This window comes from Carica papaya, chromosome 4 (assembly GCF_054855325.1).
Source record: "Carica papaya isolate Zhongbai chromosome 4, ASM5485532v1, whole genome shotgun sequence".
Lineage (NCBI taxonomy): Eukaryota > Viridiplantae > Streptophyta > Magnoliopsida > Brassicales > Caricaceae > Carica > Carica papaya.
The window spans coordinates 523,412-550,081 of NC_142312.1; the positions used below are offsets into that span (position 1 = coordinate 523,412).

At 34.1% G+C, this 26,670-nt stretch overlaps 5 protein-coding genes across 9 annotated transcripts; 3 read left to right on the forward strand and 2 right to left on the reverse strand.

Annotated features, from left to right (window-relative positions):
- Positions 1–2,571: 2,571 nt before the first annotated feature.
- On the forward strand, positions 2,572–4,005 carry IRX15-L (IRREGULAR XYLEM protein (DUF579)). The gene has a single exon (XM_022041909.2). It carries the CDS (start codon positions 2,877–2,879, stop codon positions 3,816–3,818), a length of 942 nt encoding a protein of 313 aa, XP_021897601.1. The 5' UTR covers positions 2,572–2,876; the 3' UTR covers positions 3,819–4,005.
- Positions 4,006–4,352: 347 nt separating this feature from the next.
- LOC110814364 (2-oxoglutarate (2OG) and Fe(II)-dependent oxygenase superfamily protein) lies at positions 4,353–8,356 on the forward strand. Of its 3 annotated transcripts, none has more exons than XM_088217094.1 (12): positions 4,353–4,508; positions 4,803–4,918; positions 5,111–5,229; positions 5,326–5,389; positions 5,932–5,999; positions 6,526–6,584; positions 6,677–6,842; positions 6,953–6,981; positions 7,065–7,111; positions 7,718–7,798; positions 7,872–7,961; positions 8,055–8,356. In XM_088217094.1, the coding sequence occupies exons 1-12, from the start codon at positions 4,475–4,477 to the stop codon at positions 8,181–8,183; spliced, it is 1,002 nt and encodes a 333-aa protein (XP_088073220.1). In that variant the 5' UTR covers positions 4,353–4,474; the 3' UTR covers positions 8,184–8,356. The 3 variants fall into 3 exon arrangements, with proteins under 3 accessions (XP_088073220.1, XP_021897487.2, XP_088073221.1); XM_022041795.2 differs by having other exon boundaries at positions 6,962–6,981; XM_088217095.1 differs by having other exon boundaries at positions 4,379–4,508; positions 4,825–4,918.
- A 228-nt stretch (positions 8,357–8,584) lies between these two features.
- LOC110814363 (FMN-linked oxidoreductases superfamily protein) lies at positions 8,585–11,074 on the reverse strand. 2 transcript variants are annotated; one of them, XM_088217093.1, is made up of 3 exons: positions 10,547–11,074; positions 10,346–10,428; positions 8,585–9,711 (listed from the first exon to the last, which is right to left on the reverse strand). In XM_088217093.1, the coding sequence occupies exons 1-3, from the start codon at positions 10,985–10,987 to the stop codon at positions 8,973–8,975; spliced, it is 1,263 nt and encodes a 420-aa protein (XP_088073219.1). In that variant the 5' UTR covers positions 10,988–11,074; the 3' UTR covers positions 8,585–8,972. The 2 variants fall into 2 exon arrangements, with proteins under 2 accessions (XP_088073219.1, XP_088073218.1); XM_088217092.1 differs by having other exon boundaries at positions 10,346–10,452.
- On the forward strand, positions 11,070–13,090 carry LOC110814337 (HXXXD-type acyl-transferase family protein). Its single transcript, XM_022041759.2, has 2 exons — positions 11,070–11,723; positions 11,803–13,090. The coding sequence occupies exons 1-2, from the start codon at positions 11,292–11,294 to the stop codon at positions 12,715–12,717; spliced, it is 1,347 nt and encodes a 448-aa protein (XP_021897451.2). The 5' UTR covers positions 11,070–11,291; the 3' UTR covers positions 12,718–13,090.
- Positions 13,091–21,645: 8,555 nt separating this feature from the next.
- WRKY15 (WRKY DNA-binding protein 15) lies at positions 21,646–23,436 on the reverse strand. 2 transcript variants are annotated; one of them, XM_022041926.2, is made up of 3 exons: positions 22,543–23,436; positions 22,306–22,431; positions 21,646–22,105 (listed from the first exon to the last, which is right to left on the reverse strand). In XM_022041926.2, exons 1-3 carry the CDS (start codon positions 23,343–23,345, stop codon positions 21,946–21,948), a joined length of 1,089 nt encoding a protein of 362 aa, XP_021897618.2. In that variant the 5' UTR covers positions 23,346–23,436; the 3' UTR covers positions 21,646–21,945. The 2 variants fall into 2 exon arrangements, with proteins under 2 accessions (XP_021897618.2, XP_021897617.2); XM_022041925.2 differs by having other exon boundaries at positions 22,306–22,434; positions 22,543–23,432.
- Between the last annotated feature and the right edge of the window lie 3,234 nt (positions 23,437–26,670).

Sequence of the window (26,670 nt, forward strand, 5' to 3'; positions counted from 1 at the left end):
TTAAACTTAAAAGTTTATTTTAAAAAATATTAAATATGCGAATAAAATTAATATCCACTCTGCGTCTGTAAACACGCGCGGTGTAAAGATTTTCAAACACATGGCAACAGAGAATTCATATTTCAAGTCTCGACGGCGTCAAAGTCAATGCCCTTCGCTCAGTTCGCCCAGTTGCCGCCGAGCGAGCCGATTTTTGGCCGAGTCGAACCTGGTTAACCCGCGAGCTCCCCGAGCCCGTCGCCGAACATCTCCTTGCACGGTAAAAAGTAAGAACAATTATATTTACCTTCGTTTCATAATTTTAGTTTAATTATTTATATATAAATTGAAAAATTAATTGCATAATATGTTATATAATTGATTATTGGAATTCAAAATTACCACTAAAAGAAGTTTAAAATGATTAAAATTTTATTATTTAATTAACGGTTAATTTTAATCGAATTAATTAATTTTATCGTATTTATATACATATTTATTTATATTTATTAAATTAAATTGACCCACGTATTAGTTCAAAAATTAGAGCATTATCTCAATTTTTAGATTATCACATCTGGGATTTAACTATGAATTTTCAAGTATTTTATTGTAAAAAAAAAATTAATTAATTCTTATTGTTAGATCCGATATTTATTTTATTGTGACTATTTTAATTGATAAAATATAATTATTAATAGATATTATTTTTATTTAAATATATTATAATTTAAAAAAATTAAATTAATTTCATTAATATATTAATAAATTTAATATTTAATTTTATTAAATCAAATATTACAATTCACTTTACATGCGTGGTTGGTGATGATAACTTATTTGTCACCTTTTCAAAAATCCACCATCATAACCCAAAGCTAATAATTAAGTGGTAACTTTCTTTGTGTTTATTATTATTCATATTAATTATTTTAAAATATAAAACTAAATAACATTGAAACCAACATAAAGTTGACATTTAAACCAATATTTAAAATAATTTTAAAATATTCAAATTAAAAAATATTTGGTTTAAATTATATATATATATATATTTTGCTTATTTAATAAATTTGTTACTAATTTTACTATTAATGCAAATTGTTTAATACAAAATTTTATGAAATTTTGATTCTTATAAGATAATGTTAATTCTTATCTTAAATTATCACAAATTTTTTACGGACTCTAAAAGAAAAAGGAAAAAAGAAAAAGAAGGCATAACGCAATAGAGTCACAAAAAGGAGCTAATTTTGTAGTTCAAAGTCGAAAGTAGACAAAATAAAAAGGTTCTAGCTTCTTTTTCATTAAATCTTTAGCTATTAGGACACAAAATGACCATATATATATATATATATACACACACATAAAGAAAGAAAGAAAGAAAGAAGACAAGCAGCCCATCAATGAACATATATATATATATATGCATAAACGCATACAATATGCAAAATAGTTTTATTATTTAAAAACTAAAAAAATTTTAAAAATAAATTTCAGTGATGTTTAATTAATATATAATAACGACAGTAATTAAATAATAATAATATAAAATTATAGTATATTAATGTATGTTAATGACATATTTTTGTATGTGTGATAGTATGATATTATTGTATTTTTAACTAAATTACTAGTTTACTCCTATATATTATATGTAATAGTAAACGGTATAAAAAAAGTATGTAAGAAAAAATAAATTATTTATCAATATAATTATATTTGTATTTAAATAAATAATTATTATACATAATCAAATTAAAATTTTATATTTAATAAAATAAATAATAATTATTTATATTATCATGTTAATTTAATGAATTTTTAATTGTCAGGACATATGTAAAATTAATTAAATTAGATAGAAAACAAATAAAATGTCCACCAAATACCATTAATTTGATAGTTTAAAAATTTACCGATCAGATAATATTTATTACAATTGGAAGTTGAAATAAACACGATTTTTTCATACCCGTAAAATAACATATATTAAAATTCTACCATTTATCATGATTCAAACATAAAGTAAATGTACTTATACTTTTGGATACTATTAAAATTTTAAATAATTTTTGCACCTCAAAACTCAAATCTGTTTATACCCACTATTTACCCGAAGCCATGGGTGTTGACAGAAATGGGACGCATGCTGTGCGTGTGTATCGGCATGAACCCTATTAGGGTTTTTCAGGAAGTCGTCTTCTGCTTACCGAATCTATTTTGATCTCTCCCATGTTTTCTTGCTCTTTTGGCTTGTTATTTCAGTAACATGAATTTTTTTAGGTCTTAAACCAGGCATGTTCTGCTTCGTGCAGTTGACAATGGCACGAACGAGCATTTAGTTATGAATGTCGGAAATACGTATGGGTGTACGTATGGGTATAAGTATGTGTGTAAGTCCATCAATGGTACTGGTAATTGAACAATTTGAACAGAAGTAAATCACATAAAATGATGATTTTGCAATTAATAAATCTGCATTTGCTTGAGAAACAAAGAAAGCAAAAGCGACTTCTGGCTTGCCATTTAGTTATGGGGTCGCCCACAGACTGATGCCAAGTGCCACCAACCTTTCTTTCCAGCTTCTTCCACCAATTCCATCTTCTCAAACTCAAATCCAACCAGTACCAAATACTAAAAACATGACTCGAATTTAGGTTAGTCACTTGTTATCGTATGTTATTGATTGTAATGTCAGCTTCATATTTGTGGTAATCCAAGCTTAAACACCAAAGAACCTGCACCAACACATCTTTTCTCTACAACTCAAACCACTATTTTCTTTTCTTTCCCATTTAGTTTCTCTCAACAAACACACTTCCTTTTATACTCCCTTTCCGCCATTGATAACACCCGAGCAAGATCACCACCCCTGACTCCCTACGCTTTCAGAAATGAAGAACAGCAACAGCAACACCAAGCTCATTCTCCTTCACCCTTATATCCAAAAACAAGGAAACTCAAATCGCCTATGGCTTCTCGCTTTTTTCTCCTTCTTCACCGTAGCTTTCCTCCTCACCCTCATCTATACCAGACAATCCATACCCATAAAAACGACAGCCGCCGCCGCAGCTGTAGTACCCAACGCTGCTCCCGCTACGTCTGCAAATCCGGCGCTACCCACAACAGTCATCAACACTCTTCTCCACTACGCTTCCAGATCCAACGACAGTTTCCACATGTCTTACGCCGAGCTCAAACCCATTTCCGACGTCCTCCGCAAATGCTCGTCACCCTGTAATCTCCTCATCTTCGGATTAACCCACGAGACCCTTCTCTGGAAAGCTCTGAATCACAACGGCCGGACTGTTTTCATCGACGAGAACCGCTACTACGCCGCCTACTTCGAAGAGCTGCATCCGGAAATCGACGTCTTCGACGTGCAGTACACAACTAAGATGAGCGAAAAGCGAGAGCTGATAACGTCGGCGAAGGAGCAGATACGCAACGAGTGCCGGCCGGTGCAGAACCTGCTCTTCTCGGAATGCAAGCTCGGGCTCAACGATCTGCCCAACCATGTTTACGAAGTTGACTGGGACGTGATTCTGGTTGACGGGCCGAGAGGAGATGGACAAGAGGGACCCGGCAGGATGTCGGCGATCTTCACCGCCGGCGTTCTGGCGAGGAGCAAAAAGGGTGGTAACCCGAAAACCCACGTCTTCGTCCATGATTATTACAGAGATGTAGAGAAGATCTACGGCGACGAGTTCTTGTGCAGAGAAAATCTTGTGGAAGCTAACGACATGCTTGCACATTTTGTGCTCGAGAAGATGGACGAAAATTGTTTCCAGTATTGTCATAACCGTACAAAGTCATCTGGTTCATCGTCATCTTAGTTGCTGTAATACCATGTAACCATTCTCGTATTCTTCTTCACATTTATTGGCGGAAATTCTCTGGTTATTTATGATAATCTGAGAGAAAATTCATCTACGTTTAGAGGTTTTTTACTGGATATTTTGAGATGATGAACGTGTAATATAATTTCATTTTAATAAAATTAAACTTTCCGTTGCGGCTTCACCCATGATGGGCCTGATGAATTACGTCAAGAACATTTTCAAACTAGCTGCTAAGTCCTACCGGTGATGGCCGACCTCATGGGCTGGGCTTTTGCCAATATGTGGGTAATTTTTAATTATTTTTTAAAAAAATTTATTTGTATTTTTTTGAATGGGATATTTTAGTAATATTCCGATCATTTATTAGTTATTATTATTATTATTTTTAATTAAAATTACTATTAATTTTTTTGAAATCAATAAAAATAGCCTCCTTGACAGTTTGTATGGTGCCACCTTCCTTGTCATACGGCACCGTTTTGAGCCCATCTGGCAATGGTCCCGCCATCCACTTCCGTGTAGCAATCCAAACAAAGGTTATTTATTTAGAAAAACTCAAGTTTGTTTGGATTCTTCTGAATCTTTGCTCGATCCCTGAGCTACTCGGAGGTTTCTACAGAGAGAAACGTAGAGAAATCATCATCAACGCCATGGCCACCGACTTCAAATCCCTTCCAATTGTGGGTAAGGAAAATCCTAAAATTCAATCACTTCTCTGACGTTAATCTGATTATTCAACAACACATTGAATCTTTGATTTGAGGCAGACTTCAGCCACTGAACCCGTGCTGTTGTTCCTCTCGGTAAAATGAAAATTGCAAATTCGTTTTTGCTTTGAAAATTAAGGACGGAAAGAAAACTACATTTTTCCTCAAAAAGTTTTGTTGAATTGAATAAGCGCTTGGATGTTATGGGCAGTATATGGCCGTTGTTGTGGCTCAGTTTTTTTTGTTTGTTTGTCTGTCTGTAATAATGCAGATGTTAGCCCTCTGTTGGCCAGGTGGGATGACCCAAACATGGCCGAGGACCCAGGTGTGTCTCAGGTCATTAGGCAATTAGATCAGGCGTGCAGGGAGGCTGGATTCTTCTATGTGGTATCTTCATCTTCGTCTGCTTTTTCACCTAAATTCGCCCGTTGTATTTTCTAGTTTCCCATTAGTTGTTAATTAAACTATTTAGCAAATATGCTTTAGTAGCTTTCTCTGGTGATATTACACATTAACCACCATTTTCTTTAAACATAATAATAATTATAAAGCTACACTGCGTGCCCCTTAATTGACCAGACTGGCCATGGTATTCCTGAGTCACTCCTCAAAGAGGTTAGAAATATATCACGCCAGTTTTATGATCTTCCATACGAGGAAAAAATCAAGATTAAGATGACAGCAGCAACTGGATACAGGTTTTATTCACTTCGCGCTTGCTAGTGAAGTTTGTCATCAGAATCTTTTCTTCTTTTTTTTTTTTTTAATGTTTAGATTTAACATTTTGAATGCAGGGGATATCAGAGACTAGGGGAAAATATAACAAAAGGGGTACCTGATATGCATGAAGCTATTGATGTAAGTTCTGTTTTTTATTCATGCGGTACCTATTAATTTAATGATAGTCAATAGATGTGGGGAAGTGATTCTCTGTTTAAACTGTTTATGTAAGAAATGAATTATTTAAAAACTATGAAATTTGTTCACAAATCCACATTTTTTTGGTAGAATTCGTCTCTTCCAAACTTAGTTTGCATGGTGTCTATTTTGCCATAATTGCGGCATATGGTGAATGATGTGTCCACAGGAATAGAAAGATAAATTACATCGAGTATCACCGAGCAAATTCTCTGCTCTTGATATGGAAGCTAAAAATTAAATGAAGAAACATTTTTTATATTTTCCATTTTGGCAAGATATGTGTCTATGTTAAGCATTGCAAATGACCTCTTTAGTTTATTATTATAGCACATCCATGAAGAGCTTCAACAGACAAGTAGCTCTGATGCCATTTTCATGTTATACAGTAGCCATCGACGTTATTATAATTATCACTGTTATTGTTGTATCTGCTTCCTTTTTGTATTTATGTAAGTCAATTCTCTCTTTTCTGTTGGTAGTGCTATAAAGAAATAAAACCAGGGATGTATGGAGCTCTTGGCAAACCTATGGAAGGGTGTAACAAGTGGTGCGCAAGAACTAGCTTCTTTTTGAATATTGCTCTTTTAACTACAGCTATTCTCCTACGTTCTTCTTGTCGCTAATATATCCCCAGTATCTGGTTGTTATTGCTATAATTTATTTTGGGTAAAGCCACAAATTTTCGAACAATCATAAATTATAATCATTGATTGAAGAACAGATTGATCCTCCACTCAAAACAAGAATAGGCTTATGAACTGTTCTGGACGAGCTGGTTCCTCTTTTGCAAAGATAGCTAAAGTGACAAGATCTTGAACTATTATATTCTTCAGAAATTATGATTGTTACAGCACCCTTGATTATTTCTTGTTCTTTAGTTCTTTTACAATAGTTATTCCACCATGTAAGTTTGTCACCTCTACGCCGTAGGAACTGTGGTACTCAAATCTTCAAGCATCTGGTTTCTGAATTGAAATTCTAGTCTTTGGGCCTTGACATTGGCTATTGTGTAATCACTATCATCTACCTATTAAATGTTCCTTACAAATAACTTCGCTCACCCTTTTCTGCAGGCCCCAAAAGCCTCCTAACTTCAAAGAACTAATGGAAGAATATATCAACCTTTGCACAGGCATGGTCTCCATGTGCAGAATACTATATTTTTTTTCTTATATTCATTCTGTAGAAAATCGTTTTGCAACTCTTCTTTTCCTGGTATATCAGGCCTTTCAAGAAAAATAATGCGAGGAATCGCTTTGGCATTGGGTGGATCACCATATGAATTTGAAGGTGAAAAAGGTGGAGATCCATTTTGGGTGATGCGAATTATCGGTTACCCAGGTGTCTCACATGCATATGGTCTAGACATGCCAGAAAATGACATTGGATGGTAATTGAATAATACTTATGTTGATCCATTATCCTTTCCCCTTACTTCTCAGTTTGTGTGACTTTTCCCTTTTTTTCATTCTTTCTTCTCTTCTGTGTTCTTCAATGGAGCAACTTCAGTGGAGCTCACACCGATTATGGTAATGTCCTTAAAATTTAGATGATGAGTGGAATAAAAGAATTTTCATACTAATCTCAGTCATTCTGTTGTGTTCCATTACAGGTTTACTGACACTGGTTAATCAAGATGATGATATAACCGCACTTCAGGTACAATCCTATTTTTCACTATATTGTTACTTATGAGATCTCTTATCATACCATTTTTACAATATTGAATTGGTGGAACTGAATGCACAGCATACCCATGCTCAAAAGTTGCATTTGCATCCATCAGAAAATTTCCCACATTTTGTCGTGTTGCAACTCAGCTTTAAGTATTCAATTATCTCTCTCTGAGAAAAATTTAGGATCATTTGTTTTTTTTTTTTCCAGTTGTACACCCCTTGACTTTGTCAACCCTCACCAGGTAGTAAGTGCCATCCAAGAAAAGTTATGTAGTTAGTATGTGTACATAGAGGCTAAGGTGTCACCCTAATCAATGTGACACTATTTTAATGATCCAGTATAGCTGTTAAACCTTAATTGGATGACTTGGGGAATGGCAAATTTTTTTTCAAATTTATGTCTCTGTTACCCAGCTTTACCATCATCATCATATGGAAGTTAAGTATTTTTCCAGTTAGAAAGGTTTCCATGTTGGATTCGAAGGTTCCATTTTATGTGCTCCCTCATAATTGTTATGATTAAGTATGCACTTGCTACAAATCTGATGTTTTAAGTTCAAATATTTTTATTGTGGACGGGGTTCTGAAGGTGAGAAATCTGTCTGGTGAATGGATATCGGCGGTCCCAATCCCAGGGACTTTTGTATGCAACATTGGAGACATGCTGAAGGTTGGTGTTTTTATTCCTTTTTTAGTTTGTGTTACACCGAGCAAAACCAATTGTGCAAGCTTTGGAATTTCAGATATGGTCAAATGGTTTATATGAGTCAACTGTACATCGAGTTACCAACAGTTCCCCAAAATACCGGGTTTGTGTAGCTTTCTTCTATGAGGTTAGGAAACTTCTTTGGTCCTACATTTACTTCTCTTCATTCTCATGAATTCTCATTGTTCATATTTGGTGCACTTTCCTGTTGTACAAACAGCCAAACTTCGATGCTGTAGTGGAGCCTTTGGATATTTGTCAACAGAGAACCGGTGAAACTCGAATTTTCGAAAGTGCAGTCTATGGGGAGCATCTTGTAAGCAAAGTCCAAACAAATTTCGTGGTATAGGAGCTAAGTTTTCAGCCTTTTAGTCTTTGTGCCTGGTACGAACCCTTATCATTTTATCCGTTTGTACCAAAAGAAATTATGGAGATATGAGCCCTTATAATTTTTTCATTTGTATCAATGAAGTCAATTATGATGTGAATATGAGATGGCAAGCTGAGAATAAGCATCTCCAATCCATTGGTGTCATTTGATCTCTTAGATCTGTTCTGTCATTTAGGGACTTTGATCTACACGTCAACATTCTTTTTTTCTTCTTGCTTACTGATTAAACTAGACTGGTCTATTAAGAAGTTGCCACTTCACTTCATTTATTCTATCTAGTATCGAAAACTCAGCGATATTTTTTTTAAGAAAAAAAGAAAAGAGCATCATAGTCCTGAAAATGCAAACCACTTATGATATGTCCTCGAAGAAATTTTTTATCTCGGGCTAATATAACAAATCAATATTCAATGGAATACATGTCTTTCTCCACAAAAAAATACAGGTCTTTTTTGCAGAAAATATGAATACCTTCCGAGCTATTACATCTCTGAGTTTGACCAAACTTGTCCCAGTATAATTTAAAATTTGATACAATAACTAGCATATTACAGACTATTAAGATCCCCCTGAAAAAATCAGTACAACAAACCAGTGTTACTTTCTCTGAGTCATAGTTTTTTCTGATCATTCGTTTCACAATATTGTGTATCACATTTCTCGAATCATGCTAAACACGAACTAGAATTTTGGAGAAATAAACCAAATCATATGCAATCCACCTACCCAAAAAAGAATCTTCCACATTCAAGCACCTAAACCATTTGATGAAATTCTTGCTGCAAGAGCATCCTTCTTAAAAAGAGGTATTCTTAGACCAAGCTCCCTAAGGCGATCAACCAGACCATAAAGGAACTCAAACGTCAGTCTAGACTGAGCATTTAGATCCTCTCTTACCTCTGGATGAATCCTAAACCAGTCTCCCAACATTTTGTGCACATGAGCACGAATCATTCTCCATGGCACAGGGTATTTTTCACAAAGCTTCAAATATTCAACAAGTAGATCTGCCTGATCTAGTTTACCATCTTGGCTATTTTCTTCACAGTCTGATACCCATTCTGGGGTTCGGAATCCTGCAAACAGAGCAGGATTCTCAAGGAGAGACTCAGCTGAAAGCACCCCATCAGCACCAGTCTCCTCCAAACAGTTTTGAACATCATCTATGTGTCGTATGTTCCCATTTGCAAGGACTGGGATCCTGACTGCATTTTTCACAGCCCTGATTGCACTCCAATCAGCTCTAAATTTCTTTCCATCTTTCTCATCTCTAGTTCGGCCGTGTACAGCTAGTAGCGAGCAACCAGCATCCTCTAGCATCCTAGCATAATTGATTGTATCTTGCAAATCAGGAAAGATTCGGATTTTGCATGAGACAGGGACATTAAGTTTCAGAGCTAAATTTTGTACAAGAGATTTTACTAGTGGAAGTTTATCCATTAGGAATGCTCCATAGTTTCCCCTCCTCGCAATACGCTGAGGACACCTGCACACAATCCATATTCCAATCTAAGACTTCCAACTAAATGATCTCCATAAACTCAGGTTCAAACAGGACGGTGATCTCATGGTCCAAATTATCTGTCTATACTTATGAGGAAGGGGATCCTTCACATGCACAAAATAATTTCTAAATCAAACATAATTGTGATAAATTTTCCTAAAACAATTCTTCATGTAAGGTACTCCATTTTATCAGGAAAGAAAGCTCAGAGAATCAATAGCACCAGTAATCTTTGTACACAGTAGAGCATTAATCACAAATGTCATAAAGTGACAAATAGCTAACTGTTTTTATGAGTGGCTTTAATTGTGTTCTGTTTATTTCCTGTTCAGTAATAAGCTTTAGCAAAGGTAACAATAAGAATATGCCATACCAAACATACACATAAAATAGTATTGAAAATGAACAAGGAAATCTTATATTGGAAAAGCTATAAGACTACATTCAGAACCAACTACATATATTGGAAAAGTTCACACATGGATTAGTTAGTATGAGGTAAAAATACCATCTTTCCACAAAAATTCTTGATTTTCTCCAAAAGTAGCCTAATATTATCAAGTAGAAACATGAACTAATTCTTATCAGTCAAAATTCTAGACAAAAAGAACGTTACCCCAAGTTTATATCAACGTAGTCACAAAAAGGCTCCACTCTTCGTGCAGCATCCAACAATACTTCTGGATCATTGGCACAAAACTGGACAAACAATGGCCGATCTTCCTTCAATTATACAATAAATAAAAAGTCCAATAAGCAAAATCGCACTAACTAAATCAATAAAACTAAAATTAGCAATGGTAATGAAGGAATTTACCCTACAAGTAGTAAATTCTTGGCCCCGGTACTTTTCGTTTTCAGAGAAAATACGAGAGTGTAACATAGGGGTGTACGCCGCCTGGGCTCCATACTTCCTGCAAAGCATTCTAAACGGTAGCTCCGAATTATCCACCATCGGAGCAACTATCAACTTGGGTCTACCAAGTTTCTCCCAGTGAGCCCACGCTCTCTCGACCCGGGACTCCCCACTGAGGACTCGACCCGGATTTCCCAAACAAGTCGCCATCGTATCAGTTCCAGAGGGATGTCCCTCTTGTCGTTCTGGCTCCGGTTGTCCGTCGGAGCATAGTAGGTTATCGAGATCCTGTGGTGGGTCTGTGTCGAGGATTTGATTGTGGGTTAGAGTTCGGGTTTGCGCCATGATGGATTTAGGTGCCGAGAGCAGAGTTTTGAGAGAAGTGAGGCGTTTGAGTTTCATGAGCAGACGATGGGAAATGAGAGGGAACCCATCGCCGCCATACCCTCCAAAAGAAGCTCTCTTACTATTTTTGAGGTTTCATTTCGTAGGCAGTTGATTTTTCGGTTTTAACAGGCTTCAGGCTTGTTTTAATAAAAACTTGAAATGGGCCGAAGTTGGGCCGGATCTTGGGCTATCCGGAGTTTAGAAAAGCTGTGTATCTTTTATTATTATTTTGAATGATCACAAAAATGTCATTTCTCCCTAAATCCGCCAAGTTGGTTTTGTTTAAATTTATAAGTACCATTGGCAATGGCATATCCAAATGAACTGCACATCAATGGCGGAAGTAAGTTACAAGTGCAAACGAACAGTGATTAGCTCAAAACCTGTTGAGGCAGGTAAGTACTGTTCTCTGTCGGTTCTCGATCGGGCTATGGAGCAAAACCACGTGAGAATAGTATACTACTATCGTTGCTCGGGAGATAAGAAAGTTAGGGAATTAACCAAGATACTCAGAGAAACATTATCGCAGGTGCTCACGTGTTTTCCTATCATGACGGGACGGTTAATTAAAGACGGAGAAGGGCGGTGGAGGGTAAAGTGTAACGATGCCGGATTGAGAGTAGTGGAGGCCAGAGCAAAAGGGTGTGTGGAGGATTGGTTAAGGAGTGTTGACAGAGACAAAGAGCTCATGCTTGTTCACTGGGAAGACATGGATCACAAACCTTACTTTTGGTCAACATTTTATGTCCAGGTAAATCTTTTTTAATTTACTAAAAAGCATTTATAAGAATCAAATGCAACCTATTGATGTTTTTTGTTTATGACTTTAGCTAACTGAATTTGAAGATGGTGGATTAGCAATAGGGTTGAGCTGCATTCACCTCTTAGCTGATCCCATTTGCGCAACTATGTTCATCAAGGCCTGGGCAGACATGACCTTAGCCAAAACAATTTACATTCCACCTTTATTTCATGAATTGCCACCACCAAGACCTAACAATCAAAACCCTAATCACACACCTTGCCTTCACTTAATCAACCACTACAAGTCATTCAACATTGAAAAATCACATTCCTTAACTACGATTAAGCCAGTGACCCTCACTTTCCTATTCACTGACCACATGGTCCGAGCCTGCATGGACATGGCCGCTGGACCCACTGGCTCACCATCACCCTTCGAGGCACTAGCCGGACTCTTTTGGATTTGTTTGAACAAAATCAAGGGAATTACAAAAGGAGGAGTTTTGAGTATGTCCATATGCTTAGATATGAGAAAAGTGTTGTGCTTAGACAAAGGGTATTTTGGAAACTGTATGGTGTATAACAAGGTTCGTGTGGAGGTGTATAATAAACCATCCGACGTTGTTGAACCTATAAAACGAGCTGTTGCAGAAATGGATTATGATGGGATCGTGGATTTGATCCACCGGCTCAAATGTAATGATACTTTTTCTCTCGCTAACATAGGTGACCGCGAACTAACATGTTGTAACTTGGAAGGATTGGTGGAGCACAATTGGGCTAGGTTTGAAGAAGGGTGTCCGCCGATTAGAGTTTCATGCTACGTGGAGCCGGTGCTCGGATCGATAGGCCAGGTTATAATCCTTCCGCCACCGCCGGCTGAGGGTTCAATGAGCAGGGTGGTTATGGTTACTCTTCGGGAGAGGGAGATGATGGTTAACCTCTGTCGCGATCATCTCATTCAATATTTTTCTCCAACTATTTTAATGGGAATTGCTTAATCAAAATTCGTCTGCAAATTGTAAGAACCTCCTTTCTGTTGAGTTTGTTATTTGATTTAGTCAAGTTTGTTAATAAGTCCTATTCTATAGGAAGTAGTTTCGTATTTTGTTCTAATCTATTAGCTATCTTATTGGGTTGTTAGTAAGTTAACTTTAAAAGTTCATTTCTGTGTAACAAGGCTATATAAAGGCCTGTAGTTTCCTTTAATAAAACAACTTTTACAAATCATATGAGTGTTTCTTTACATTTGGTATCAGAGCCATATAACAGGGCCTGATTGTGAGTGTTTGTGTGAATAGAAAAACTGCAGATTTTTCTATTGAGTAAATAGAGTCAAATAATATGGCAGAAGGCAGTAGCAGTGGATTTGTACAACCGACCATTCCCAAATTTGATGGCCATTATGATCATTGGGCGATGATGATGGAGAATTTTCTTCGTTCAAAAGAATATTGGGATCTCATTGAGAATGGGATATCAGGGGAATCAAATCAGCAGACTGAAAAGTTGAAAGATTTAAAGGCAAAGAATTACCTTTTTCAAGCCATTGATCGAACTATTCTGGAAACTATTCTCAACAAGGACACCTCAAAGAGCATCTGGGACTCAATGAAACAAAAATACAAAGGCTCCAACAAGGTGAAGAGGGCACAATTGCAAGCACTTCGGAAAGACTTTGAAACACTCCGCATGAAGGAAGGCGAAACTGTTGACAACTTGTTTGCTCGTACTCTCACTATAGCTAATAAAATGAAAGCTCATGGTGAGACAATGAGTCAAACAATTATCATTGAGAAAATCTTGAGGTCCATGACCTCAAAATTTGATTATGTGGTATGCTCTATCGAAGAATCCAATGATTTGGATACAATGACGATTGATGAATTGCAAAGCAGCTTGTTAGTTCATGAACAAAGAATGAATGGCCATCGTGAAGAGGAGCAGGCTCTTAAGGTCAGTCATGAGTACAGTTACAGAGGTAGAGGTCGAGATCGTGGCTCATTCAGAGGAAGATGTCGAGGAAGAGGTCGTGGTGCCCAACAATTCAACAAAGCTACTGTTGAGTGTTTTAATTGTCATAATTTAGGACATTTCCAATATGAATGTCCTCAAAGGGATATTGGGGCCAACTATGCCGAACTAAATGAAGAAGAAGAGCTGTTATTGATGTCGTATGTTGAGCTTAACCAAGCACAAAGAGAAGAGATTTGGTTCCTTGACTCCGGTTGTAGCAATCACATGAGTGGGAATAAAGAATGGTTCTCCGATTTGGATGTCCACTTCAGGCAAACCGTGAAGCTAGGGGATAATTCAAGGATGTCAGTTATGGGGAAGGGAAATATTCGGATGCAAGTCAAAGGAATCACTCAGGTAATATCTGAAGTTTATTACATACCTGAGCTGAAAAATAACTTGTTGAGTATGGGGCAGCTGCAAGAAAAAGGTGTGTCAATTTTAATTCAGCATGGAAAATGCAAAGTCTTTCATCCTAGTAAGGGCCTGATTATTGAGTCTGAAATGAGTGCAAATAGAATGTTTGTTTTGCTTGCAAACATGAAACCTGAAGTTACTACTTGTTTTCAAGCAGTAACAGAAGATGAGAATTATTTGTGGCACCGCAGGTTTGGGCATTTAAGCTTCAAAGGCTTGAAAACTCTTCAAAACAAAAGGATGGTGAATGGTTTGCCTTCACTCACAGAACCTCAAAAGCTGTGCATTACCTGTTTAGCCGGAAAACAACACAAGGAAGCTATTCCAAAAAGAAGTCTGTGGAGGGCAACACAAAAACTTCAGTTGGTGCACGCTGATATATGTGGTCCTATCAAACCTACATCAAATAGTAATAAGAGGTATTTCCTAAGTTTTATTGATGATTTCAGCCGTAAAACTTGGATTTATTTCTTACATGAAAAATCGGAGGCTCTTACTGTTTTTAAAAGATTCAAGGCTCATGTTGAAAAGGAAGCAGATGTTTTCCTTAAATGTTTAAGGACTGATAGAGGTGGTGAGTTCACCTCGATTGATTTTGAGGCATTTTGCAAGGAAAATGGCATATCCAGGCAATTGACAGCAGCTTATACTCCTCAGCAAAACGGAGTTGCAGAAAGGAAGAATAGGACTGTGATGAACATGGTGCGATGTATACTAACAGAGAAGCAAGTTCCAAAGATCTTTTGGCCAGAAGCAGCTAAGTGGTGTGTGCACGTCCTCAACAGGTGTCCTACCTTAGCCGTGAAAGATCGAACTCCGGAGGAAGCATGGAGTGGTGTGAAGCCTACTGTACAACATTTCAGAGTTTTTGGTTGCTTGGCCCATGTGCATGTACCTGACCAGAAGAGAATCAAGTTAGATGATAAAAGCTTCAAATGTGTTTTGTTGGGAGTAAGTGATGAGTCGAAGGCTTATCGGTTGTATGATCCCATTTCTAAAAAGATAGTTGTTAGCAAGGATGTCATTTTTGAGGAGAATGAAAAATGGAATTGGAATATGAGCAAAGAGGAAAAGGCCTTGGATTTGCTGGATTGGGGAGATATTGAGGAAGGAGATGCAGTAGAAAATGGAACACCTGGGGTAGAGGAGAACAGAATAACACAAGCTGATTCAAGTGGCACAAGCTTATCATCTCTTAATCAAGCAACTGGTTCATGTAGCAGTACACCGTCATCTAACGACACAGATGATGGGAACTCTCAGAGTCAAGTTCAAGGGAGGGAAAGACGAGCTCCACACTGGATGCAAAATTACGAAAGTGGAGAAGGTTTATCGGAAGAAGAAGAAGATTTGAGCGCTATGACAGTATTGATAGAAGGTGATCCTATTACCTTTGAGGAAGCAGTAAAAAGTAAGAAATGGAGAGATGCCATGAATTCAGAAATTGCAGCTATTGAACGGAACAAAACGTGGAACTTGACTGACTTGCCTGAAGGAGTGAAACCGATTGGAGTTAAATGGGTTTTTAAAACAAAACTCAATGAAAATGGTGCTATCAACAAGTACAAAGCTAGACTTGTAGCAAAAGGATATGCACAGCAATATGGTTTTGATTATACAGAAGTTTATGCTCCAGTGGCAAGATTAGATACCATAAGGTTGATAATCGCCATAGCAGCTCGAGAAGGTTGGAACATATTTCAGCTTGATGTGAAAAGTGCATTCCTACATGGGGAGCTTAATGAGGAAGTGTATGTCCTGCAGCCTCAAGGATATGAGAAGAAAGGCGAGGAAGACAAGGTTTATAAGCTGAATAAAGCCTTGTACGGTCTTAAGCAAGCTCCACGAGCTTGGTACAACAAAATTGAAGCTCATTTTGTCAAGGAGGGTTTTGATAAGTGTCATCACGAGCACACCTTATTCACAAAGACAACGGGAGGAGGTAAACTCTTAATCGTCAGTCTTTATGTTGATGATTTAATATTTACTGGTAATGACAGCAACTTGTGCGAAGAATTTAAGAAGTCAATGATGATAGAATTTGATATGACTGATTTGGGTAAAATGAGATACTTTTTGGGGATTGAAGTGCTGCAACATTCTGATGGGATTTATATTTGTCAAAGAAAATATGCTCATGAAGTGCTAGAAAGATTTGGCATGGACAGAAGCAACTTTGTGAAGAACCCAATAGTTCCTGGCTGCAAGTTGTCAAAAGATGAGAAGGGAACTGAAGTTGATTCAAGTTTGTTCAAACAAGTGGTTGGCAGTCTCATGTATTTAACAGCCACCAGACCAGATTTAATGTACGGAGTAAGTCTTATCAGTAGATTCATGTCATGTCCTACCGAGCAACATTGGTTGGCTGCAAAGCGAATGCTGAGGTATTTAAAAGGCACAACTGATCTTGGAATTCTTTATAAGAAAGGAAGAAACAAGCAGCTCACAGGTTACTCGGACAGTGATTTTGCTGGAGATTTGAATGATCGAAAAAGTACGACAGGATATGTATTCATGCTTAGTTCTGGAGCTGTGTCATGGTCATCAAAGAAACAACCTGTGGTTAGTTTATCTTCCACCGAAGCTGAATATATTGCAGCTGCTTCATGTGCCTGTCAATGTATTTGGTTAAGAAGAATTTTGGCAAAACTTGGGTTCATACAGGAACAATCTACTATAATTTTATGTGATAACAGTTCAACTATAAAACTGTCAAAGAATCCTGTTCTTCATGGAAGAAGCAAACATATTGACATCAGGTTCCATTTTCTTCGTGAATTAGTTCGAGATGGGGTGGTGGATCTAAGGCATTGTAATACCCAAGACCAAGCTGCTGATATTCTAACAAAACCACTCAAATTGGAAGTATTTTTAAAGCTTCGTAAGTTGCTGGGCATCTGTGAAGTTCCTACTTTAAACTGAATGTACATACAGTTTAAGGGAGGGAATGTTGAGTTTGTTATTTGATTTAGTCAAGTTTGTTAATAAGTCCTATTCTATAGGAAGTAGTTTCGTATTTTGTTCTAATCTATTAGCTATCTTATTGGGTTGTTAGTAAGTTAACTTTAAAAGTTCATTTCTGTGTAACAAGGCTATATAAAGGCCTGTAGTTTCCTTTAATAAAACAACTTTTACAAATCATATGAGTGTTTCTTTACACTTTCTCCGATACATAAATTTATGCCTAATTTTATTTTTTCTTTACATATAGCAATTTTGTAATCAAATGGGTAGTAGAAAATTGTACTAAAAATTAGAATCTGTTAAAATATCTACTGTTTTCATAACTAAAATTTATATTCAGTCAAAAAATACGATTGGAAATATTTATATATCCATAGGCAGAAGCCCATTTTCCCCAAAGAACAAACTACTTGCGCTCAATTTACAATAGCTCGGCCCATCTTGCATCTCCAAACCGCACCGTTTTGGGCCTTTGTTTTTTGTTATAATTTTTTTTTTTTAAGAAAAAGACGAAAATAATACTCAAATTCGAGATATTAATTATCTTATAAATTTTTAACAATGATACTATAAATTTTTTTTTTTTTGTTAATTCTAAAAATTGGAGCTAATTATAATTAAACGTGTAAAATTACTCTTCATAATTTTATAAGTCTTTTCGTGAATTATAAAAACTAATTATTACCATCTTCAAATTCAAAATAAAAAATTTGTTAAGACATACTCTAAAATTTTATAATAATCTTTTAAAATTCTAAATAATCATAAGTTATTCGTGACAATGTAAGTAGGTTGTTCGCGTTGTCTGCACATCTTACTATATATATATATACATATATATTATAGGTATGTATGTATTTAAAAAAAAAATTAACTACGATGTTTTTCCACGTAATTAATAAAATAAATAATTAAAATTATTCAATACAATATATATATATATATATATATTATATACATGGAGAAGGTGGGTCATGCAAGCACCTGTGTCTGTCTGGTCCGACACTGCTTCCCCATTTCCACAAACCTCTTTTTCTTTTTTCACAACTTTTAGTCTCTGCCATAGCTTTCCCACATGCAATTTCCATTTTCTCGTCATCCAAACAGAAAACCTCTGTCAATTTCCTTAAATTCAGCTCGATTTGATTTGATTTGATTTCATAACTTAATAAATTTAAAAAGTCAAGCTTGTTTGAAACGCGTTGCTTGCCTCCATAAGTTATAGTATTGAGTCAAGCTTTGTTAATATATTTCTCCACCAAGTTCTTTTTATTCATACATGTATACATATCTATCTAATCATATGGGTTTTTACACACACACACACACACACATATATATATATATACACTAATTATATTACGTACAAAAAAAACTACATGGTCTTAAAATTTGTAGGAAGCCCCAAAGAGTATGGTGATATTTTATGGTTGTAATTATTGTGATTTCAACATTTCAAAGCTTCAAATCCATGGCAAGACCAGACACGCTCTTTCACCAACCACGTTTTGCTCGAATTGACGAGCGACGATGGGGTCAAGGTAGGCCTTGAAGAATGAACAAAATTCTAGACAAACAAACAAAACTTTCACTAAAACCAAATAGTGTTATGTTAGAATTCCTTAAAAGATTTTTATAATTTCTTTAATTTATTCCTCTTGATTTTGATAATTTTACAATATTATAATTAAAAAATAAGAAAAAATAATATTTTTAAAAATTTTACGTATTTATTAAAAATTTTACGTGATATTTAAACTATTATATTACAAATTAATTAATTTTAAATATAAAATCAACAATTCGTGTTGTTAATTAACAACCTATCTTAAATAAAATTACAAACGATGTAAAACGTGCATTTATTTTTAGTATTTTGCTAAAAATTATATATTTAATATTTATTTCATACGATACTTTTTATAAAATACGTATAGTTATAATCTTTAAATCTCTCAAAAAAATCTATAAATACTTAGTTATATAATAAAAAATTAAATCTTAAAAAGTATTAAATTTACTGATACCTAACAACAAAATGTATTATGATTTTTGAGTCAGACGATATTTTTTTATTATTTAATAAGTTAAAAATTTAAAAATTTAATTATTATTTAAAGTAAGAGATTTAAATATCATATGATATTCAAAAAATATATCTATCAAATATTATTACGAGAAAAAATAAAAAAAAAATTAGTTTAAAATTAAAATTTGAGGGAAATATGGTTTGGAAGTAATTAAATTTTTTAACTCGGTAGAAAAGTGTTATTTTAGTGGACTAGTGGGGGTTAAAATAAGATTAAAGGGAAAAGCAAGGAGCAAAATGTAAATAATAAAAAATAAAGAGCGGGTCCAAGATTGCACAGTAAGGTTGACGATAAGCGAAAGGCAAAGCAAACTATCAAACAAACTTGTGAACAGCCGTGGGCCCCACCTGGACCTGTACTTCAATCAATCATCTCCCACCCACCCATTTTGACTTCCAACTTCTGCCTTCGTTACTTTTTTCTTTGGGTATTTTAATTCAAATAATTAAATTATTTATTATCAAATTAATAATATTTTTATTTTAAAAAAGTTAATTTTCACATTTTATAATATATATATATTTATTTACAATAATACCCTTTATTCGTATATTTTCGTGAAGTTGGCTCCTCTAATTGACTTCCAACAATTTTATTTTGATTTTTATTACTTTCCATTGAACATAAAAAAATTATATAGTTAATACTTATAAATTCTTATATGAATTCTAATGCGATTCAAATTTAAATTATCAATCTTATAATTCAAAAAAAATAACGTTAATTAAATAGTTATGTCGATGCTTAAGAATTCGAATATATATAAAAAATTATCGATGACTTCATTTTTATTAATATTTTATATTTTTAATAATATCTTTGTAGATTTGTTGTGTTTCGATCAATTAACGATTCGATTTAACGGGTATCGTATGAATTTCAATTTGGCACTCTAATTTTTTTAAGTTAATAATGAATACGTATGCTACATTTTCTTTATCTTATATGTATAGGTTGCATTTAATTGACTTTTTTAATGTCTGATAAATCTTTTTTGTTGTCAATTTTCATTTTTTCACTCGCACACCTTTGAACAAGAAGTGGGTTTTGAATAAGAAGAAGATATTAGATCACCCTTATAGCTTTATAAAATAAGTATAAGTATGATATGCTGGTTTAATAAAATTAGCAAATTACCATAAGTTAATTATTTTAATTAAAATATTGAAGACTAATTTGATACCATATGTATAATAACAATCAAAACTTTATATATTTACGTATAATTATATTCAAATCTTAGGTTTCATGAATAACATGAATAAGTGACGATTTGGGTTTGAATTTATATAAGTTATTATTAAAAAAAAGTTAAATTATTTATAATATTTACTTATATATATATATATGTGAGAAGTTCATATTGGCCAAGTATTAATAAAACTACATATGGTTGAAGATGGTGACAACTCGAAATGGCAAACCAAAGTTGTTGAAGATTTTAATTCATTTTGGTTTATAAAAATTATAAGTTAAATTAGTAAAATTAATAAATAGAATTTAAATTTTAATAATATTATTATTCACTTAAAAACATATTTGAAAACCTCTACATATGTACTAATAGAATAATAATTTTTTATAATTCAATCTCTAATATTACCTCAATAAAAAACTATATATATATATATATATATGTATACATATAGGAGACCCACGTACATGCATAATAACAAGATTCAATGCAACCATCTTTATCTCAAAGAGTATTTGTCAAAAAAACCGAAAGTCCAAACCCAAAAAAAAAAAAAAATTATTAAGCGTCGATAATTTAATTATTATTAAAGTAAAATCATTTTAAACAAAGTTTAATTAAACTTTATAGAACCGAGAGTTCATTAATTTTGACGTTACATTTCATTATTTATATTAAGTGTGAATTTAAATTTGTTTGAAAATAAAAACTTTAGTATATAATAATAATAAATGATAATAGCAACCTTCTCTGTCTAATCTTTATCTGTATACCAAACACCAACCTGTAGTAAATTATGAGCTCCAACTGGCAACTCCCATCAACATATATATACATATATATATATATATATTTTGAAAGTCAACCGTTCCTAATATGACATGTTGGTCCACAAATTGCTATTTCTTTGACCCACTTCTTTTCTTTGTTTTTGGGTTTCAAATCTACCACCAAATCCACCTTCTGAAATACCAAAATGAGATGATGGAGTGAAGTATTTTTTTAGGGTTTTCAGAGTTCTAACTCAATTCAACTTTTGTTTTGATGAACAAGCAATAAACTTTTTGAAATTTACACGAAATTATGTGTTTGTCTGGTGATGATCTTAAATGGGTAGCTTCTTTATTTAACCAAATTCATTGAAATTTTTGTGTATGTCATATTTTTTTTTTCCAAGAAACAAAAGGAACGAACACGTTTAACGATGATTTTGACACTAGGGTGTTTCTTGGGATAATATAAAAATATTTAGCAGAGAGGAGAAAGCTGGGAATTAATCCCACATCGCCAATGTATAAATATATTTAATATTGTACAAGGGAAAAAAAAAAAAGAAAGAACAAATTAAACCCCCCAATTTCTCCTTCGAGATAAAATTAAGCTTGAGCTTTTTTTTTTTTTTTTTTGGGTTATGGATTTTCAGCTCAAGTACAACTACCAACTATAACTAATACTAAGATCCAGCTCGGTGCCGGCCGTTTCAATCTTTTTGTTTTTTTCTGCAGAATTGAAATGAAACGCAAACCCGTTTTCCAGAACTGGTGATTCTAAGATGATTCTAAGATGAGATTACTAGCCTCTGCAACTGAGAGACTGTGATTATGTTCTCCTTCGTAGGTCACAATTAGCATCGACGGATCGTCCAGAGCTCTCTCTACGTGTTTTCTCGCCGGACATCCCCTCACGCTGCTGCACTTGTAGTATCCCCTGTTCAGGATTAAACAGCCGCCAAAACCCATTATTATAGTTAAGTCATTTCACTAATTGAGTCAGGATCGTTAGGATTATCGTTTATGAAAGGACCCATTATTATAGGATTAATTTGGTGGGTGGATTTGAAATTGGAGTGAGAAAAACAAAAAGGGGTATACGTTAATGGAGAAGAACAGAGAATAAATGGAATATACCTTGGATGAGGAGATCCTTTGATGGGTTTCTGTCCGTATTTTCTCCAAGAGTAATCGTCTGGTGGAATATCCGCCATCTTCAAGCTTATCGCCGGAACCCTAACCACCCTCTTCAATCTCAGCTTCCTGCTGTTTAAGTAGAGCAAGAAAAAACGGAGAAGAAGAAGAAGACATTAATTAAAGATCAAAATGATTACGATCTAAGCATTATTAAGCAGAGATCGGAGATTGAAGTACCTCTTTTTGGAACAATGGCAGCGAGTGGAGGTGCTGCCGCACTTGCCGGAGCCCAAGTTGTCGGAGCTGCACTTTCTCTTCAGAGAAGAAGAAGAAGAGAGCGGCGGCTTACCGGCTGAGGAGACCTGAGAGAGATTCGTAATCTGGAACGGCGCCGACAAGGAGGAAGGGGGCGGTGGTGGTGGTTGGTGCTTGCTCTCAGTGTTTTCTCCCGTCAAAGACGATAGGAAAGAGGAATTCCCAGGCGAGGAATACGAGAAATTAATCGTCGCAGACGATGAATCTTTTCTCTCGACTACTCCACTCTTGGGCACCAAGACAGAGAAATCGCGTGGCTGATGCGGAGAAAAAGGCGGAATCTGCTGGATCGGCGTAGCGTGATACACCTTAGTTTCCGGAGCTTGATTCTGCTGGCCATGGCTACTGGTAGTGGAGTCAGTGTTCTTGGACATGACGGGGGACCGTCTGAAACGCGCGTGACCCGTTCGGGTTCGACCGAGAAGGGAGATGACTTTCTTAAACTTTGAAACGGCGACGTCTGCGGCGACCTTGCAGTCCATTTCCAAGTCAACAGCACAGGATCTGGAGGTTGAAGACGATTGTTGGTGTTGGTGTTGGTGTTGGTGTTGGTGTTGTTGATGGTGATGGTGATGAAGATGGATATTGGTTTCTTGCTGCGAGAGCAATCTGATGAGCTTCTGAACGCTCTCGAGTCCAGATGCCGCGGCTTCTTGAACAGCGTTGTCTTCCATTTTGGCTGTAAAACTATCGCCTCTGTAACCCATCATGAGCTCCACAGCCATGTCTCTGTAACAACACGAACATCAAAGAGAGAGAGGGGGAAGAAAGGAAGAAGAAAGAAAAAGAAAAATTGAAAAGCAAAAGAGGAGAGTGGTGGCGTTGATAAAGGGCCTCCACTGAGTCAAAACTGGGACCGGGGTGTAGAAATTATTACGTGAAACTATTTATTTTGACGTATTATTTACTGTAATTTTTTTTTCTTTTTAAATTCAAATTAATATATATTTTTTTATTCTTACAAAATTTATAACGTCAAAATTTGAAGTTTCAATATACTAATTAAATTAAATATAATATCTATTGAAGTAAATCTATTTCTATTCTAAGCTACTAACTGCAAAATTAATTTTATTTTATATTACAATAAATATAAGAATAATATGTATAATTTTTCAAAAGGTGAAGTGAGATGTCAGGGAATTGACCTCATCAGAGAAGTGGGGCCCGTTGGGAACGAAGGAGGTAGATCAGGTCAAAGTTGTGTCCTCGACCGTCTGATCTCGGGCAGAGATTTTAAATAGAGTAATAGAGTTTTGGTTGGTGCCAGCATGATATAGTTGACTTTTCAGTTAACGTTGGGTCCTGGGGCAGAGATTTGCTAATCACACCCACTGTCTTCTCGTATTTAATGTTGATGCCTAAATTTAGGCATTATTTGCAACTAAATATTATTTGTGCACAATTATAATGCAATGTTTAGCAATTATAAATTTTTATATTTATTTAAATATTATAAATTTAATTATATATATATATTTTTTGTTATTTTATAATATATTATATATCACGATCAAATTGAATTTAATTTTATAAAGTTAATTATCTTTTTATATTGAATAGAAAGTTTGAAATATATAGCTTTTATTAATTAGAATAAACATAATGAATTAAAATATAATTTAATTAAAAAATATAGTTGTTAATTTATTTTGTTTCACTTTATATTATTTTTTTAAAAAATATAACTACTAATGATTGTCATTACTGAAACATTTCATACAAAAAATTTATGAACTTATCTCATTAAAATAAGCTTGCTTGCGGACCCACATGACCTTTATATTTAATCTAACCCGTAGTAAAACTTTATAATATTCCAATATGATACTTAATTTCAATAAATCGAAAATGTAATTGTTTATAGTGTTTTGCAGTGGCTTGAGCATCAGTGAATATAATTTTTTACTCGTGATAATGATCCGTTGCCCGTACAATTAATTTATTGACTGCAGCTGTTTTTACGATCTTAAAGTGATACAAACTGTCACGGTAGTCCGAAATAATTTGAATAAAATTTATTTCTCCATCTTTAAATATAGTCATAAAATTATATATGTACAATTATTTTTATATTATTATTTTAAGAAAAAATTAAATTTTGAATATCATATGGTATAAATTAACGTATATTATATTGTACTTAACACACACGAATAATAAATTTTAAAAATATGTAAATGAGTATAAATAAATGGTATTATTATTATTGCTGGAATAATAAATAAAAAAAAAAAATTGCACGGTTAAGACAAAGAAATTGCGTGATTGGAGGTCGTAGTCCGTCGGCACGTGTGGCGTGATTTAAAGAAGCCTGACTACGTGTCGACAGAAAGTCAAAGACGGAAAGTGGAAAGAATTAAATCATGAGGAGAAAACGTGATGGAGTTAGCTGCCTAAATGTTGACTTCCTCGGTCAATAATTTAATGCTTTTTTTATTTCATTAAATCCTATTTTAATATAATAAATTATTTTACCTAAATTTTTTAACTTTAATATATACACACACACACACACACACACACACACACATAATATGTATAAAGAATTAATGGGTTTGCTTTTAAACGAGTACCCAAGTTCATTGGGAATGATATATTTAAAATATATTAAAAAATTTATTTACGAAAGTAATATTTAGGTAAGAAAAAAATATAAATCATATTATAAAATAGTAAAAATTAATATTATAATAAATATATTTTAAAAAATTAAATAAATTAATAAGAAAAAATGGACCAATATTTTGGTGTTAAGTAAATATTTAATTTTTTTTATAAGCAATTATTGGCATATTGTAGGATTAGATTGAGTCCACTCCACCAGACAAAATCCAGCACGGTTGTTGTACGCATACAATCTCGTATAATGCATGCATAATACATATATATATATATATATATATTATGTCTATGTGAGTGTGTGTGTGTGTGTATATATATATGCTTATATAATAATTTTTTTTGTGGGGAAGTTTTATTATTTATAATTTATAATGAAACTATAATTATAAAAAATTAAAATTTTATTTAGAAAAGCTCTTATAGGAATTTATATTTCCAAGCCCACATTGAAATTATACGAACCCTAAGTTTAATTTGACCCAAATCTCTTAGGACTTCATAACAAGTTCAAAAAATGGGCCAAGTCTGTAAATTAGAGCCCAATTTCAAGATTTAATTTTTAAGCAGTGGGTCAACTTTCACTGTAATATAATTATAATTATAATTAATTAACAAGATTATTAATATTTAATAAAATTTTTGTAAATTATTGAATAAAAAATAATCAAAATTGAATGGTAAGACTCGTGAGCTTCAGATTTCTGACTTACTGGTTAGTCTTTGCTTTGAAGCAAACATTCTTTTGGGGTTTTAATTTTATATTATTATATTACGAAAATTAATTAAGTATAAAACAAGGATTAATACTTATAGAATAATGAAAACATCTCAATCGGAATTAGTTGTGGGTTTCTTTAATTAGATTGTTTAATTTATTATTATTATTATTATTGTTTTAATGAATATTTAATTTTACTCAATGAGATATAATAATTAAATTAGTCATATATATTAAGTGTGTGAGTATATATGTATATATATATATGTAACACGAATATAGTATTTTATGTTGCAACTTTGTAATAATTAAACATGGTAACAATCAAATATATATATATATATAGTATTGGGTTGATTAAAATGTTTGTGACATTATGACGAGGGGGAATAGGGAAAAAGATACAATTATAGCTTTCCCGTGCCCTTCCGCACAGGATCCCAGCACTACCTTCCTTCGTCCTTACGTTTTTTCGCCCTTCGATCGGACGGCCAACCTTCGCGATTGACCGTTGACCTAATCACCAATCACGATTGGCGATCGCTAGTGATGCTGTGGTTTACCAAATCCCGAAGTCTTAATCAAGTGGTTAGTCCTTAATTCTCACTGTAAGAAATCTTTATCCTACCGTCTGTTACAGATTGTATTAAAGAAGGCCCTATCACATTAGGCCACGTATCCAACTCAAGGTATAAAGATAAAAATCC

Coding starts and splice junctions, on each gene's coding strand:
- IRX15-L (XM_022041909.2), top strand. CDS start 2,877: ATGAAGAACAGCAACAGCAACACCAAGCTCATTCTCCTTCACCCTTAT.
- LOC110814364 (XM_088217094.1), top strand. CDS start 4,475: ATGGCCACCGACTTCAAATCCCTTCCAATTGTGG. Junction 6,000..6,525: donor ATGGAAGGGTGTAACAAGTG/GTGCGCAAGAAC, acceptor CCTTTTCTGCAG/GCCCCAAAAGCCTCCTAACT. Junction 6,982..7,064: donor TGGAGCTCACACCGATTATG/GTAATGTCCTTA, acceptor GTTCCATTACAG/GTTTACTGACACTGGTTAAT.
- LOC110814363 (XM_088217092.1), bottom strand. CDS start 10,987: ATGAAACTCAAACGCCTCACTTCTCTCAAAACTCTGCTCTCGGCACCT. Junction 10,453..10,546: donor AAGAATTTACTACTTGTAGG/GTAAATTCCTTC, acceptor GTATAATTGAAG/GAAGATCGGCCATTGTTTGT. Junction 9,712..10,345: donor TACGTTGATATAAACTTGGG/GTAACGTTCTTT, acceptor GATTGTGTGCAG/GTGTCCTCAGCGTATTGCGA.
- LOC110814337 (XM_022041759.2), top strand. CDS start 11,292: ATGAACTGCACATCAATGGCGGAAGTAAGTTACAAGTGCAAACGAACA. Junction 11,724..11,802: donor GGTCAACATTTTATGTCCAG/GTAAATCTTTTT, acceptor TTATGACTTTAG/CTAACTGAATTTGAAGATGG.
- WRKY15 (XM_022041925.2), bottom strand. CDS start 23,345: ATGGCTGTGGAGCTCATGATGGGTTACAGAGGCGATAGTTTTACAGCC. Junction 22,435..22,542: donor TGCCATTGTTCCAAAAAGAG/GTACTTCAATCT, acceptor CTACTTAAACAG/CAGGAAGCTGAGATTGAAGA. Junction 22,106..22,305: donor AAAGGATCTCCTCATCCAAG/GTATATTCCATT, acceptor AATCCTGAACAG/GGGATACTACAAGTGCAGCA.